The 17,374-nt window shown below is 36.9% G+C and overlaps 2 protein-coding genes across 7 annotated transcripts in view; both read left to right on the top strand.

Moving 5' to 3' along the window:
* Positions 1 to 17,374, top strand: part of LOC137055543 (E3 ubiquitin-protein ligase TRIM39-like) — a 440,141-nt gene that overhangs the window by 310,046 nt on the left and 112,721 nt on the right. The gene's annotated exons all lie outside the window — the stretch shown is intronic.
* casq1b (calsequestrin 1b) overlaps positions 10,218 to 17,374 on the top strand; it is a 69,063-nt gene continuing 61,906 nt past the window's right edge. For all 6 annotated transcript variants that reach the window (XM_067429051.1, XM_067429043.1, XM_067429070.1 and 3 more), the window contains exon 1: positions 10,218 to 10,630. In XM_067429051.1, coding sequence (XP_067285152.1) covers positions 10,394 to 10,630 — 237 coding nt within the window. In that variant the 5' untranslated portion in view covers positions 10,218 to 10,393. The remainder of the gene's footprint in view (positions 10,631 to 17,374) is intronic.

The raw sequence follows: 17,374 nt of genomic DNA, 5'->3' as shown, positions 1-17,374 counted from the left end.
AATCCGCCGTCGAGCTGGGCCTTGTTTATGAAACAGTCGGCACCGAAATGCAGCGAAAAGATATAAACATTCGCGCAACTCAGTTGCTGATCCGGAAAAGCAAATTACATCCACTGTTGCCTTAACGCGGGGTTTTTGGGGAATCTGTGCAGGACTTTCTTGGTCTGGCAACCAAAAACGCACTTTTTTGGTGACATTGTAATTGTGCACATCACCTGTGCAGCGCATCCTACGAGCCAGCGCTTTGATGGGCGTAGCCTGTTACTTTCGCTCTCTCCCTCTCTCTCTCTCACGCTCTTCCGGTAGAATTGTCCGTAAGGCCCATACAAGGAAATTCCGCCCCCATTAACGTCAAAGGGACGCATGATCGCAAAAAAACTTGCCGAAACTTATGACTAACCGGAAGTAGTATTTTTGACAAAGAAATACTCCCATCAAACGTCCACCTTAACTTTTGAATCTTTGTCCATGTTTAGTATGGGAATCCAAGTCTTTAACAGTGTAAAAAGATCAGTATGCATGAAACAGCATTTCACCCCCCCTTTAATGATCCCAGCGATTATGTCACATCTGGCATTATGTTGAGAATCACTTGTTTTTCATGGTGTTTTTCATGCACGAGATTTACATAAGAAGTAGGAGGCAATGCAGTTTGAGACTCACAGTATGTGATGTCAATGTACTGAACTCTTATTATTTCACTATGGCAAGGTTAATTATTTTTTTCATTCTAGGGCACCTTTAATGCATTTGGCAGACACTGTCACTGAATTAAAGTACATTTTATTTGGTATTTAGGTTATTCTAAATTTATAATACATCGTTCTAAAGTCATAAGTAGCTAATTGTTTGTATTGTTACACAATTCCTCTTACCTACCTTTATGGAAGCTTTGGGAGTGTTTGCCTTGGCAAACGAAATCAGAGTGAAACTAGACACTTCATTTCAGCTGTGCCAGCTTGACCAAGTAGTGGCACAACGCCATCTTGTTCTCAGTGTCCAAACATCACCTTATTTTTAGTAAGGGTCAAAGCCCTGCAAAACTTAATATGGCAATGACATCCTTTTGCCCACTTTAATACCTGCCCTCTTTCAATGAAAGCAACCTAAGTTTACCAGCAGTAAAAACTGTTAAATTTGTCTAGCATTTCCGCTCATTAAGTCTAATGTCATGTGAAAACTTTTAAGGGTACAAACGCTCTATCAGATGCCAAAATAAAACAATGAACAGTGTGATTTATTCTCACGGTGTAAAAAAATCTAACTACCAAAAAAAACAAGAAAAATCATTTCATAAATTGCTAAAATATTTGTGTCCAAGACACATTGATGCTTTCTGACTAGAGAAAAAAAGCCTGTTGTGTTCCCTTAGGAAAACTTCAACACCAATAATGCACTGGGCATGTTGCCATCAAAAGCCACTCCCACCAGACTTCTATGCTTACCAGTCAAAAACTGCCTTCACAGGTTGCCATGTCTGTGGTCCTTAAAGCTACACTGTGTAACTTTTTTAACTTATTCTTAGCTAAAAACACTTAGTTCTTTCAAAAATATATGTTCTCATTAATGTATATTTACTTCTTTTAAGTAATAAAGTATTCTCGTAAGTTTATAATAAGCCATTGAAAATACATACGGGTGAGAGGATCGAATGCCGGTCGCCATGTTGCCCCTCCATCTTGAAAGTACATTAGCCAAAGAGGGACATACCCATAAATTCAAGCTTTGCCTTTTGCGTTTTAACACTTGATGGCACTCATGGACGAGGTCGAACTGGAAGCCATCTTAATCTTGGACTAAATCGGCCACCGTAGGAGTTAAAACGAAATCGGAATTGAGAGGAACAGAAACTAATATTCACTGGATGGTCATATACCTTTTCACCACTAGATGGGGGAAAATATTACACAGTGTAGCTTTAAAGAGGGCCTAAACTATTGTAAAAAATACTAGTTACAAACTTATAATAGTTTTTAAAAGCAAACACGTTTTCAATAAAAATTCACCAGTTATACTGTTATTTTAATAATTTATAATTTGACAGTAAATATCAATCTTTTTGAGGAAATAAACCCTTCAAACTTGCCTATTCAGTTTGTGCTGTGTTGTGTAGACAGTCAGTTTTTTTTCCCCCATATTTTCCATAACATTTTATTAAGCCACTGCATGACTTAATGTGAGATGTTTATGATTACAATATAGTGGTTTTCAATTTTCATAGCACTAACTGTAATATCAGTATAGGCATATGAGTGGCATATTTGGAGTTTTCATATTTGGAATATGGTCACTGGGCTACTTTTGAGCTATTTTTGATTTGCCATTTTTGTTACACTGACCTGGGAATAGGGCTGGGCGATATGACGAAATATATCGTCTGGACGATAGAAAATGTCTATCGTTTTATATAAGGCTCTATCGTTTACGCCACGATAAGGCGTTTACGGCAGAATTTTACGCAAAGATGCACCTCACGCCACGGCATGCCCATGCACGCTGCAAAACATAAACAAACATGGAGGAAGACGGTAGTAGACACGGTTCAGACCAGGGTAATTCTCAGAGTAATTATGCCAGAGTGGTGGCATAAGCGCTCAAAACAAACTTCAGACACAGACGCTGCAACAGGCTTTTACGCGTGGCACACCATATAGCCATATATTGAAATATTTGAATGGCAGGTGTAGGGATGGCGAAAACTAAACATTTTCTTGACCGACCACCGAGCCTTGGTTGGCCGGTTGAAACTGGTTAACCGATTAGTTTAAAATATGCTGCGCTATTTGAAATAAAAGCCGCGAGCCACGCTCTCTCTCTCTCTCACACACACACACACACACACACCTAGTGCTGCCGCCTCCCTTCCACATACGTCACTTTTTTAAAATCCCCCACAGCACGAAACACGAGTCCCGCAAACGCGCCGCCGAGGAGCTTGTTTGCAATCTGAGGACAAATGGCTCCTTAGTTTCGAAATGGTTTGGGTACAAGGTAATCGCGTTGAAAATAAAGGCGTTTGTCTAGCGTAAGAAGCTCAGTTGAAACATTGCCGCGGCTCATTTAAGAAAATGACAGCTCCCAAGAGACGCCGCTTTAGTTCGAGGTAGTGCTAACAATAATAAAGAAAGACGATCAACACATTATGTGTTACCACTGAAATGTGGATGTAATATATTTACAAATGTAAGCTCATCTTAAGCGAAATGCACGCTTCATACTGTCGTCTGCCCTGTCTCTAACCTCGAGTGTTTTAGCCTGTTTACTTTTTGCAAACCTTGTGAGCGCGCAAACCCAAACGCTGTGACCTTGCGCCTAATGTTTTTATTGGTTTAAGTAGCCTACAAACAGGCGAGTTATGAAAAATTGAGTGCGAGGGATATGTTCACTTCACACAAAAAGATTTTGGAATGAGATGGCTAATTGTAGCATTTAGTCCACTGTATAATAGCCTAATTTAGAGATCACTATTTTTTTTTAACCGACAACTTTGATCGGATAACGTTGATACGGTCAACCATTGGTCATCGGTTAACATCCCTATGTGTTAACTTTACCAACAGTCTTGCTTGAAAAAAAGGTTCTAAATAAAATAAAAATGTAGTCCATACTACCTTTATTTGTTTTGTATATCATTTCAAACTGCATTTTCACATTGCAATTTTGTATAGACTATTCATAAACTGAATGAACAGAAAAATTGATATATCGTTATGTATATCGTTATCGGGATATCAAATGAGCTATATCGGGATATGGCATTTTGGCCATATCGCCCAGCCCTACCTGGGAACATGCAGGCTTGCTTTTTTAGAAAATACTTCTTAAAACACTTAGCCATAATGGTATCCACTTTTTTTTATTTTTCCCGTGTGCAAGAATGAATTACTTTTAGTTTTCAGTAGGAAAGTTCTGTGTTATAGGCAGTGGCCAAATGTTGCAATGAATCGTTAATAGGCTATGGAGACAACGGCACATCAGAAAATCTGAAAAACCTCTGTGTTTGTAGTCCACATTTCAAATGTTTCAAATGTTCACATGAACAGTCTTTTAGGCGAACTGGAGGGGGGTAAAACTAAAATAAACTGCCGTTCAATCAGTTACGCCCAACTCCCCTGAAGTGAAACGCTTTCGTGTACAGGTAAGAAAGCTGATGCCATGGTGTTCCGCTTTTTACCATTATTTTCACAGGATATTTTGTTTCATGTTCATGTTTTTAAGTTTTCATGTTCATTGTCATGTTTTTTTTTTTTTTTTGCTTTGTTCCCAGACATGCTTTAGGTGTGTTCGACATCGGCTACGGCTGGATGCATGCGATCGGCGAGAGTAGCCGAGTGCAGGCGGGGAGGAGCTGCAAACGGAGACGTGAAGTCGGACACTTTCTACATCCCGCAGTGATGCTTGCGCTGCGTTTGCAAACTTTATCACAGCTGAAGTTAAATAAATGCAATATTTCTCAAATACACAGATGTTTAAGAAGACATTTTCATTCAATACTTTATCTACTGCTTAATAAAGTGTCTGTTTGGACAAGAATAAAGTTCAACATATAAACCAAAACTATCAATGAAGTCTTGTCAACGGTTTTTATCAGTTTTAGTTTGATAAACATGACAATATAACATCGCGACTACATGAAAAGAGGTTTTACTATTATAAATAAATGATTTGTGAGCATTAGCATAACATAAGGTTTTAGAATAAACACGAAACGCATGTGATCGCTGTCATGCGGTGAATCCGGCCAATCGTGGATCAACTGTGTCGTCATCAAAGCTCGTGCAGCCACTCTTGAGAATCTGCAGCGGCTGCATCAGCCGGCTACTCTCGAATCGCTCTTGCGGTACTTTGTTGACATACGTCACAGTCACGTGCCGTCGGCGCTGTCTCAAGCAAGGGGGAGCAAGGCTGAAAACGTTCCACCCATAGGGGCGGCCATTGCTAACCAAGCCATCACCTGCTGTTAGCATCCCATTGACTCCCATTCATTTTTGAGTCACTTTGACAGTGAATAACTTTACATCTGAGGCGTTTAAAGACTCAATTTGTCCATTGTTTATTTCTAAAGAAACACGACAATGCATAAAAGACTCTGTTACCTTGTATCTTACACTATCGCCCCGCAGAAGCTGTTTTTGTAAAAATAGGCGAACTATTGCGTCGTAACCAATGTGACTCTGTCACACAGTTGAGAAATTACCGTATAGACCTGAGGAGACGCTCGCAGGCAATCTTTTACTGTCTATGAGACAGTCGGGGGGACGTGGAGACATGAAGTCTGATAAAGTCAAGGGAGAAGAATGGGGAGAAGCCCATTGTGAGCCAAAAGCAATGGGAGAAAATATTTAAACAACGGGATTCAGATTTCACTTTCCACAACTACTAGAAGACCTACAGCTGTCAGACAGGAGGCTCACGTCACATCTACGTCGTCAAGCTCAGTCTGAGCCTGCGCAGTTCGCTCAGCCATCAGGAAGTGAGTGCTCCTTTACTGACTTTACTTAATGCCGTAGAAGTCAATGGGATAGCTCAGTCCATTTCTTTTACTGTCTATGGTCTCAAGTCGGACAAAATTTCTAACCGGCATGCAGTGCTTCAAGTCTGCCGCCGATCGGTCTGCGCATTGCTGGGTGAAGTCGAACAAGCCTTTTGTTTTGTCATGCACGTCCTGATCTTGTCATGTGACTCCATGCCCTCATGTGTTCCTGTGTCTTGTTGTCATTGGTTTATTAGTTAATCATTGTTAACAGGGGTCCCTTGTCCTGTCATTAGTCCATGTATATCTAAACCATCATGTTTGCCTTGTGCCTTGTGCCCCGTCCACATGAAGCCAGAGCTTTCCAATCCAATCTTTTTTCCCCTCGTTTCAAGAAATATCTGCGTCCATACAAGGTCACTGAAACCGACTCAAAACAATGTAGCATATATGCCAGACCACTCTGTGACTGGGTTTAAAAATATATAGTTTTCATTCTCCCAAAACGCTGGACCTGTGTGGACAAAGCGCTGATACGGTAAAAATGTATACCTATACAGCTAAACACATCTCTGTCTGATATTGTTGTTGTAACCCACTGTTGGTGAGTCTGTTTAAGTCAAGTCAAGTCTATTTAAGTCAAGTCTGTTTAAATTAGTTCAGATCAGATATTTTTTGGATGTTGTCAATAAAACTGTACTTGGGTTCTGAACCTTGCCCTGCAGTGGACAATTGTTACAGAATATCAGACCGCCAAAACATGAGCACACAGTTGCAAATCCTTGGTCTGCACTAAGGCCATCAATCCATCAATGACTATGTGGCAGAATTTGGTGGACTATGCCATGCGGTGAATTTTAATGATGTTGCCCTCAAGGACCTTTATATATTTGGGTTGACTGAGCCAAGGTTATTTTCGTAAACGAAAACTGAAACTAAGACTAAAACTATTGGTCAAAAAACATTTTCGTAAACTGAAATAAAATTAAAAAATCTGAATGAATAAAAAACTAAAACTAAACTAAACTAACTACTCTTACTAAAAAACTAACTGAAATAAAATAATAATTAGCAAAAATAAATATTCGTTTTCGTTATTAATAAGCTCTCTGTAATGTGGTGGAAAATCTGACTGTGGCGGTTGAGGGAGTGTCTATTGCGCTAATGCGCGTGAAGTGATCTGAGGAGCTTAACCGCTGTCCTGTGACGGACGCGTGCAGACAGTCAACACATCGCTAGTCTTAAACGGCAGTTCACAAAGAATCAATGCCTCTGTGGCAGTGAAAGGGGAAATATCACAAGGTAATGAGATGCACGTTGAACTTCTTTTAAGCTCACTGTTTTAGAATGCCGTTTCAGAGACGCAGGCGCAAAAGTCAGCAACTATATTAGCAAATAACGTTACTAGCCTACTGTGCGTTTGAGATTTCATGTTTGCATAATATTGACAGGCTCAAAGGTGTTATCATAATCATTTACTACTAATAATATTATTATCTGTGTGGAGACATTTCCCCACAAAGTAGGGAATACCAGGACACACACACACACACACACACACACACACACACACAGGTTTGTTTCACTATATATGTGAGGACATTGCATGGACTTCCATTGATTTTATATCAGGTTAATGATATTTTATATCCCCTAACCCAATTCCTATCCCTAAACCTACCCATCCCAAGAACGTGGAAAACAATAGATTTAAAAAAACAAAACATGTTTTGGCCAATTTGTAAGCCTTTTTAACTAGTGAGGACCAGTCAAATGTCCTTACTAGTCAGTTATCATAATATTTTACTAGATAAGTGAGGACATTGGTCCCCTTTACAATTATAGCACAACAAACACACACACGCACATGTCTGGTGCGCTATCTTTGTGGGGTCTTGCCATATAGACGTAATGGTTTTTATACCATACAAACCATATATTCTATCCCCTTACACTGCCCCTGCCCCTAAACCTACCCATCACAGTAAACTTTCTACATTTTTACATTTTCAAAAGAACTCATTATGTATGATTTATAAGCTTTTGTACCCATGGGGACCTCAATTTAGGTCCCCACGGTGACACGAGTCCCCATGAGTCTGTGTGCATTCAGTTTGAAGTCCTCACCAGGCTAGAAAAACATGTACACACACACACACACACACACACACACACACACACACACACACACAGACAGAGCAAAACAGTGTGTAGACACTGCTAGCCTACATTGTACTACTGAAGAAATTAAAATAAGCTTTTAATTGTTTAACAATATTTCATCTGAGTGAGTTTGTCTGGAATTTATAATTTTTACTTTTATATTTTACGTTGCATCTATTTTGTTCTTTAAGATAGATCCTCTGAGTATTAGCCTTTGTCAAAAATATCAAATATAATTTTTTAATATCAAAATATAATTTCTTTCATTTTTAATCTCCAGATCGTTGTTTGTATAGGTCATAGTTTGACTCAAGCTTTTTTGCTCAAAGGTGAAGACCCAACTTTATGCATGTTTTGTAAGACCGTCCTGGGTTTAAACAATAATGCTCGTTTATCAAGTTATTTCACTTAAGGATGTTTAGTAAGATTAAACTCTAATCAGATAATTAAACTTTGCTGAAATTAAAAACCTCGATTTGGTCTCTACAGTTCATTATGCTAACTCTGCTAAACTATAATTACTAAAACTAAAACTGAAACTAAATAAATAAAAACTAAATAGAAATGTATTTGCAAAATAAAAACTAAACTAAAACTAGCAAAACCATTTGTAAAACTAACTAAAACTAAACTGAAATTTGTAGCAAAATTGAAAACGATAATAAAATAAAAACTAATTTAAAAAAGCAAAACTATAATAACCTTGGACTGAGCCCATTTGTTCATGTTTGCCTGGGGGGAAAATTCCCTGGTCACTGGAGCAATATATTGACTATACTCTATTGCTGAGCAGCTCATCATATACTATGGGCTTTGCGGATGAGGAGCCCTACAATCTCACTTTACCCACCGCACCAGAGTGTCTCTATACCCACACTGGACCAGCGTCCTGAGGGGGCTCCAGCCCGAGACCAGCGTCCTGAGGGGGCTCTAGCCCCAGACCAGCGTCCTGAAAGGGCTCCAGCCCCGGACCCCATTGTCCTGCCCAATACAATGCAAAGTCAAGTCTTTTTAAGTTAAGTCAAGTCTTTTGTTTATTGTTTGGATGTTGTAAATAAAACTGCATTTGGGTTCTGTACCTCACCATCGCAGTGGACAACTGTTACAATAATGATGCTTAAAGAGTAGAAAAAGTACGATACAATTTTCACTGATTAACTTACTCTTATAATAACTGTTTTAAAGGGGTGATGAATTGATAAATCAACTTTACCTTGAGCTTTTGATATAAAAGGTCATGGTAATATAAGAATATCCTGTAAGTTTCAGATCTGAAAACTTCCTTGTTAAGGGTCCTGCACACTGTGCGATTTTTCAAAATCCTTTGCGAATGTCCCTTGTCAGACTGTACGAACATGATCGCCATGTCACACTGTAAGATCTCAGTTGACATTAATGTCAGACTGCATGATGGTGAAGGCGCGCTAAAAACGGACGCGCGCAAGAAAACTCACCCGGAGTTCATATCATCAATGAATGACGCGTTCGGTAACAGTGAGCTGCATTACACGCGGGGCTGAAATGCTGGCTACAAAGAAATCTCTAGCACTCGTTTTGGTTATAGTTTGTCTTGAAAAACGGAGATATTTGACTGTCGTCGTAGGAGAAGTCACACTGCAGGATTGTGTGCCAAATCTTCTGACACTGCCAGAATTTCGTCTGAGGTAAAATTTGATCGCAGCGCTCATTAATCAGCTGCCGGTGGACATGTCAAACTAACGACCAAAGACGTCAGATTTTAGCCTAGGATCAGAGGAATCTTTTAGGATTTGCTAAATTTGTCCCAGACGGCCAAATCGTGGCCAAAATCGCACAGTGTGCATCCGGCTTTAGTCAAAGAAAAGCTTTTATAGACACCAGGACCAGAAAATGATCGTGTGTGCATCTATACGTCATCGCACGACGAGCCAGGGCTCACAAAGCCCAACATCACAGGGCTGTATTTTCCAGACAGGCTACCAAAACGGACAGTGAATCTCAAACAGTGAAAAAATATTCCTTTCCTTATCTGCGCTGTTCACTCTCTCTTGACTTGACATTTGAAGGCTGCACGCGCATTTTGCACGCGCATGTTTACACGCGGGTTGTGTTTATATCCACCGATCGGGCGGGCCATGTAATACAAAAATAATATTCCAATCAATTGTGGGTGGATGAGAGATAAATAATTGTGTTTGTTTGATTAAGACGTTTATGAGCCCTGTGGTCGAGAGAATCATTCTGGTTGCTGCTTTCAAAACAATCCCTCCCTCATGTCAACTGACAGGGGACCTGAAACTCATTAAATATGCTAATTTTATCCAATCCTAGACGTGGGCGATTATTTCTAAGTCTTCATTGCGTCACGCCCATCAAAACCCAGCGGTCAGAAGAGAACATCAAAACCAGTGTAGAAAATAGCCTATTACTTATTAGTTATGATGTTTTTGAATTTGTTGACAGTTTTGTATTCTCAAGTTAAACCACTAGAGGCTTGGAGCCGGAAACAGCATTTCTTACGTCATGACTTAACAAATGGATTGCTTGACTGGTCTGCATGCAATTCGAGTTTCACACTAGTTGCTCCCCACCCTCCCCATCAGCTAGTCAACTTGTGCATGTGTCTTTTTAAAAGGGAGTGTAGGGGCTGAGACCTGCTCTTCTCTGGGTGGTGAACATATGGATTGGACCTTGTTCCTAATAGTCTGACTTTAGTTAGGAACAAAGTAAAAACAAGTAACTGATTTTTAACCTTTTCCAGTGAGACATAACAGTGACATGAAGTGGGGTTGGGTACTTTTAGGGGTTCTACTATCTTTTGCTTATTTGTGTTGGAGTGAAAAGGGTCTGGAGTTCCCTGAATATGATGGGAAGGACCGTGTACATCAACTGACCAGCAAGAATTACAAGTCTGTGATGAAGAAATATGATGTCATGGTGATCTACTACCACAAACCTATTGGCGAAGACCGCATGTCCAGAAAGCAGTTTGAAGTGGAGGAACTTGCTTTGGAGGTGCGTGGATAATTATGAGAAAGGAATGGTAGCAAATTGAGAAAGATTCAAGTGAATGAAGTGATCTTCAGTGAACCACTGGGTGATGGGGTTGAATCACAGAGAGGTATGTGGTATGGTTCTGGGGCCTCATTTATAAAAATGTGCATATAATATTCCTAAATATGAACGTACAACAGTTTCTGAAATGTCAAATGACAACAAATAAATGAAATGTCAAAAAAGTGTTTGTGCTGCCTAATAATATATAAATATTATTTTCTAAGAAATAATCAATATAAATTAATTTCAGTGATGCAATTTTTAAAAATGTGCTAATTTGTGCATACAATTATATTAATGCATATTGTGATCACCTATTTATCATCACATTTCCATAAACAATGTTGAATTAATTGAATAACTGCTATAAAAGCACCATACAATCATGTATATATAAATGCTCTTTAGTTGGCATATGCATAACAACCATTTAATTTCAGTTTCTGCCTTCATACATTCCAATGTGTTCCTCTTTTTTGATGTATAGGATAAAACCCATAGTATTAAATTGCACGTGTTTTATAAATGAGGCCCCTGGACTATGTCCTGTATTATTGTTGTTGTTATTATTATTATTATTATTATTATTATTATTATTATTATTATTATTATTATTATTATTATTATTATTATTATACTTACAAATGTGATTCCTTACTGTGATTTGTGATAAACATAAAAATGTGAACGGGAGATCAGCTAGCTCTTCTCAGCTGTTGTCGGTGTTGACATTTTTAGATCACTGCAGTGTCATCTTACAGTTCAGCTGAGCTACTGTTAGTCTCTCAGTGAGTAACTGTGGTGCACACACCAAAATGAAAAAATATATATCAAGGGTTGAGTGCTTTTCTGATTCTCTGTCATTTATTTCATTTATGTAAGTGGTTTTCGGTCTTTGTAACTCCAAGGTTTCCCATCTCTCTTGCAAAACAACATTAAAAGCCTTCCCTGATAGGATTTGATATGTCCTTTTGAAATTATGATGGAGGTCAAACTTTCTGTTACCAGAAACAAAGGCTGGCATACATTAAAATATGTTGATATATCTATTTTTCCTCTCTAATATAGCATTTATCACTTTCCACCATGGAGATGACTGGGGAAAAATAATAAAAATCGTTTTATTTTATTTTGATGGTCCCTTTAACACATTCTGTTAACTATAAGTAATGTTGCACCCTACATGTCTACAAACTCCCATTAGGTAGAGTATTGGTAGACTGTTAGGGTTAGAATAAGATGACATATTTGCAAAGTTACTTATAAGACAAGACATCTGTATATAGTGCTTTAAAGCAGTGATTCTTTCAAAGCAGCTTCACAGTCTTAACAGGAAAATAATGCAACAGATTTTGATTTGGCTGTACAGTCGCTCTGGAGAAAACGGTGATGTCATATATCTTTATTTATTTGAATATTTAGTTTAATTTAATATTTTGTGTACCCAACTGAACAAATCAAGTCAAATGTGACAGTGGCAAGAACCCAAAACTCCATCAAGTGGCATGATGGTGAAAAAAAAAAAACTTTTTTGAAAAACACCTGGGAGAAACCAGGCTACATCTGCCCAACGAACAAACAGATAATGATTCTGGCAAGATTACAGGTCATATTCAGTTTAACAAGGTCATATTAGAATATTCGAAAGATCGAACTCATCACACCGGAGATGGGTTTATTGAGGATGTCGTGTCGATGAGCCATTTATTAGATTGGAATATTTGTGTCATGTCGATGAGGCAAATTCAGGGGGGAGTTTAATTGACGCTCTCTGCAGACACTTCTGGGATGTGTTGATCATGTCTAGGTGCAGGTCCACCATCTGATCTGGATACAGCCCGGATCCGGCTGATTGCAGTAAAAGTCGGGATAAACAGGGAGACTAACGTTAGCGTAGATTCCATTCTTCTTAAGATGTAATGAGTACATCAGGTGTTATGGCAAGTGTTCCCGGTTCTGGCTAGTTTGACCTAGCTAATGCAGCCTAACAATCATTTAGCTGATTTGAATAATAGAAATTGGTCATGTTCTATGTGTATGCCATAGTAAAGAGATGTGTTTTAGTCTCGATTTAAACTAACAGAGCATGTCTGCTTCCCAAACAATGCTAGGAAGAATGTTCCAGAGTTTAGGTTCTAAATAGGAAAATGACTGACCGCCTGCAGTTGATTTTGATATTCTAGGTATTATTAACTGGCCAGAATTTTGAGACCGCAATAGACATGATAGACAATAATGTTTAAAGGGTTACTTCAGCGAGTAGCATATGGCTTTGTATCAGTAGAAACCCTGGAGTATAATCAAATGATTTTGAAAACGCTCCAGACTGAACACGCATTGTGAATGTATGATGCGAATGTGGTCGCGATTACCTCAGCTTTCATTACGAGAGCGCGGCAACTGGCGGCAACTCGATTGTTATATTGAACAGACACGTTCAGTTTTTAATTGTAGTTTTAATTGTCTGTTCTCTAACTCAGTCACTGTAATCCAATAGCGGTGGCTTTGGAAATGTCCTCACAGGGCAGTGAAGCATTCTGGGAATTGTAGTCTTTCATCCCCATGAGACAAAAATACATTTTCTGTCTTTTCTCAGTCTAGAAGGCACCAAATTCAAAAGTAATTTCAAATTTCTACTACATTAATGACCCAGTTTAAATACAGATTCATCTTTCCAGCGCTGAAGTATTCCTTTAAGAGCTCGCTCATGTACTGGGGAGCTAAGGCATTTAGTAATTTGTAAGTAATAAGTAAGATTTTAAAATATAGGCAGTGTTTAATAGGGAGCCAGTGCAGTGTTGACAGAACTAGACTAATATAGTCATATACTTCCTGGTTCTAGTAAGGATTCAAGCTGCATGGTTTTTCAACCACGAGGTAATCAAAGTTGCTACTTACAAGTTACTATTTGTGTTTTTTTTTGTCTGATAATTAAAAAAAATGGAATTGCAGGAAATTACTCGTCATCCAATTTTTTATATCAGCTATGCATTCTGTTAATCTTGTGAATTGGTAAATTTCGTCAGGGCGTGAAGAAATATAGATCTAGCTATCATCAGCAAAACAATGAAAACTAACGCCATGCTTCCTAATGATATCTCCCAGTGGTAGCATATACAGGGTGAAAAGCAACGGTCCTAACACTGAGCCTTGCAGTACTGAATGTGTGATTGGTGTGACATCTCTTCATTTACTTCTACAAACTGATAATGTTCCGATAAGTACAATTTAAACCATGCCAATGCAATTTTACTAATGCCAACATAAATAAAGTCATTAGAATGTTTGTTGGAGAACCATCACAATAAAGTTATTGCAGATATTAAGCAGACAGTTAACTAATACTCTAATAGGAGGGAGCTGATATCAGTGGTGAGCAGTGGTGTTTTAAAATATGGCAAAGTTCCCACATTTGTATATATATATATATATATATATATATATATATATATATATATATATATATATATATATATATATATATATATATATATATATATACATATATATATATATATATATATATATATGTATATATATATATATATATATATATATATATATATATATATATGTATATGTATATATATATATATATATATATATATGTATATATATATATATATATATATGTATATATATATATATATATATATATATATATATATATATATATATATATATATATATATATATATATATATATACATATATATATATATATATATATATACATATACATATATATATATATATATATATATATATATATATATATATATATGTATATGTATATATATATGTATATGTATATATATATATATATATATATATATATATATATATATATATATATATATATATATATATATATATATATATATTGTGTGTGTATGTGTGTGCTTATTCCAAAATAATAACTAAGGCAGTTATAACTGAAACAATTTATATTTTTTTGTGAACTAATGTTCAACTTATTTTCAGCAGTCATCAGCTTTTCTTATACAAATGACTGTTACAATCTTTGTTCAAATTATTATTTAAACAGAGCTAGGAAAAAGAGGCTTTACATATAATGCTTCTTCTACTTGGAATAATTTACTTTTTTTAAAGCTGACTATGCTTATATAGTCAAACTTAACAAGTTTAAGTTACTTTTAATGAATTGTGTGTTTTATCCTTTGGTAAATTGCTTTTATGATCCTTGACTGTGTTTTTCTGTCTTGATAGGTATTTGTATATTTATGTTAATGTAGCTGCCTTCTTAGCAAGGTCATTCTTGTAAAAGAGATTTTAAAGGTCGATGAGAGTGCACATGAAAACAAGAGGCGGATTTATCACACAAACCTATCATAACCGAATATATCAATCATAGTGCAATGGAGGCATTACCTCCGCTCTCGTGACTTTCCCCCATTCATTCTCAATTACTCCCACTAAACCCATTACAACATTAGGCACAAGAGATGCAGATTCCTGCTTTAACTTCACCTATGACCTATAATAAAGACCTGAATATGATGCTTACTTAGATAATCGTCAGATATATAATTTCATTCAAGTATATACACCATATTTTGGTAGCACTTTATTTTGATAGTCCCTTTTACATTCTGTTGACTATAAGTAAAATGGCAACAACATGTGTACTAAGATTATTAGTAATAGAGTACTACTCTATTAGAGTATTAGTAAACTGTCTGCTTAATATCTGCTTAACACTTTATTGTGATGGTGCTCCAGCAAACATTCTACCAACTATAGGTAATTTTGCAAGTACATGTCTACTTATTCTAACCCTAACCCTACTACTAATGCTCTTCTAAGACTCTAATGATAGTTAGTAGACATGTAGCTGCAACTTAAAGGTGCCCTAGAATGATTTGAAACAATATGTTAAATTGTTCTCTGATATCTACAAAGAGGGTATGTGGCTTATTTAAGGGAAATAATTGTCCAGATACCGTTTTACAGGTCCATTTACAACCCTAGAAATTGCTCTGTTTTTGCCTTGTTTGGAAGAGTCATGAATATTAATGTTGAGCTCTGCTCTGATTGGCTTAATTCAGCAGCTCACAGCAGTTCAGTGAAGTGGCTCGTGAGTCCTGACCATCCTGATACAACACAGACGACTGAATTAAACTTTAAGCAAAACATCTCAAATGGAGATTGATAAAATGCAGCTTACTTGTTTATTTGGTGTTTTCAGATCAACCACACGCGAGAAAGAGCTCGCGTTCATGCGGTTGCCAGATTTCAGTAATTAAATCCCCTAAACAGATATTTTCTGTGAAAAGAAACCCGTATACACTCCGGTTTTTACCTAAGCATCTCCAATCTGGCAACCACGTGAGCTCTCTCGCTCGCGCAGATGATCTGAAAACACAAATAAACAAGTAAGCTGCATTTTATCAATCTCCATTTGAGATGTTCTGCTTAAAGTGTGTCATTCAGCCTACATTTTAGACTTGTCTTTTTTCGTCAGCGATATTGCATGTTATATAACGTTAGTCACAATGTAGGCTAATGTTACGCAGTGACTGTGATGTAGCCTAATCTGAAATACAAATAGGCAAAAACATCATAAGAAACACCATACTTCAGTTCTCAAAAATATAAATATATAACTTATATTTTAACAAAATGAATAGCCTTGTCAAATGACTATCGTTTTAACTTATATGGTGGAAAAGGTGACGTTTGCTAGAAGGATCGAGTGAACAATCTAAGCAAAGTATCTGCGGTTGTATTTTGTAATACAAAATAATATTACCCTTTGTCATTAGACACACTATTTAGTTTAGTATGGTACTTGGAGTTTCCTATTGTTACTGTACTAGCATCTTGCATTAGACAATGCTGTCTCTCTAAGAAACTTTCAATTTAATCAGAAATTGTTTACATTTCTGTAAATTAAAATTTCTGTTTAAATAACTTATTTACAGTCAATAAGTGGATAAAATCGCTACTTACTGCATTCAGGAATATAGTTGCCCCTTTCTTCAGTTTAAGAGGCTGAGCAAAGCTTGCTTGAAATGGGCCGAAAAAAACGAACGATCTTGAATTAATTTGTTGTGGTATCGGATTATAAACATCAACCATGACTGTTTAAATTTTTTATCTGTGAGAAGGTATATGTAAAGTCCCCAGGTCCAAGAGTTCAGTACATGGACATCACACACTGTGATAACAGTATCACATACTACTGTTATGTTGAGTATGTGATGTAGTAACACTAGTATGTGATACTGTTATCACAGTTTGCGATGTCCATGTACTGAACTCTTATTATTTCACAATGGCAAGGTTAATTCAATTTTTCATTCTAGGGCACCTTTAACTTATAGTCAGCAGAATGTGTTAAGGGTACCATCAAAATAAAGTGAATCCCATATTTCAATGACTGTGAGAGATGAAAGTATTTTCTATGATACACACAAATCAAAAATGTCAACCACAGTTAAACCACAGTTTTTGATTATCAAAAAATGGTAACAAGTAATTTAAATGTTCATTTCCCTTATATTATTGTCAAAATGTTACAAAATTTTTAATGGACTTTACTTCCACCATCATTTAAGATGGCAACAAATGTAGGTTGTCTATCCTGACTAAGTTCTACTAGTTTGTACTTGTCATGGACCTGCCATTGAGATTGAGAATATTTTTTGAATTTACCTCAGATTTTTGGACTTGTTTCTT

Source organism: Pseudorasbora parva, chromosome 1 (genome assembly GCF_024679245.1).
Source record: "Pseudorasbora parva isolate DD20220531a chromosome 1, ASM2467924v1, whole genome shotgun sequence".
In the NCBI taxonomy this organism is placed as follows: Eukaryota; Metazoa; Chordata; class Actinopteri; order Cypriniformes; family Gobionidae; genus Pseudorasbora; species Pseudorasbora parva.
This window is presented reverse-complemented; position numbering and strand designations above follow the sequence as displayed.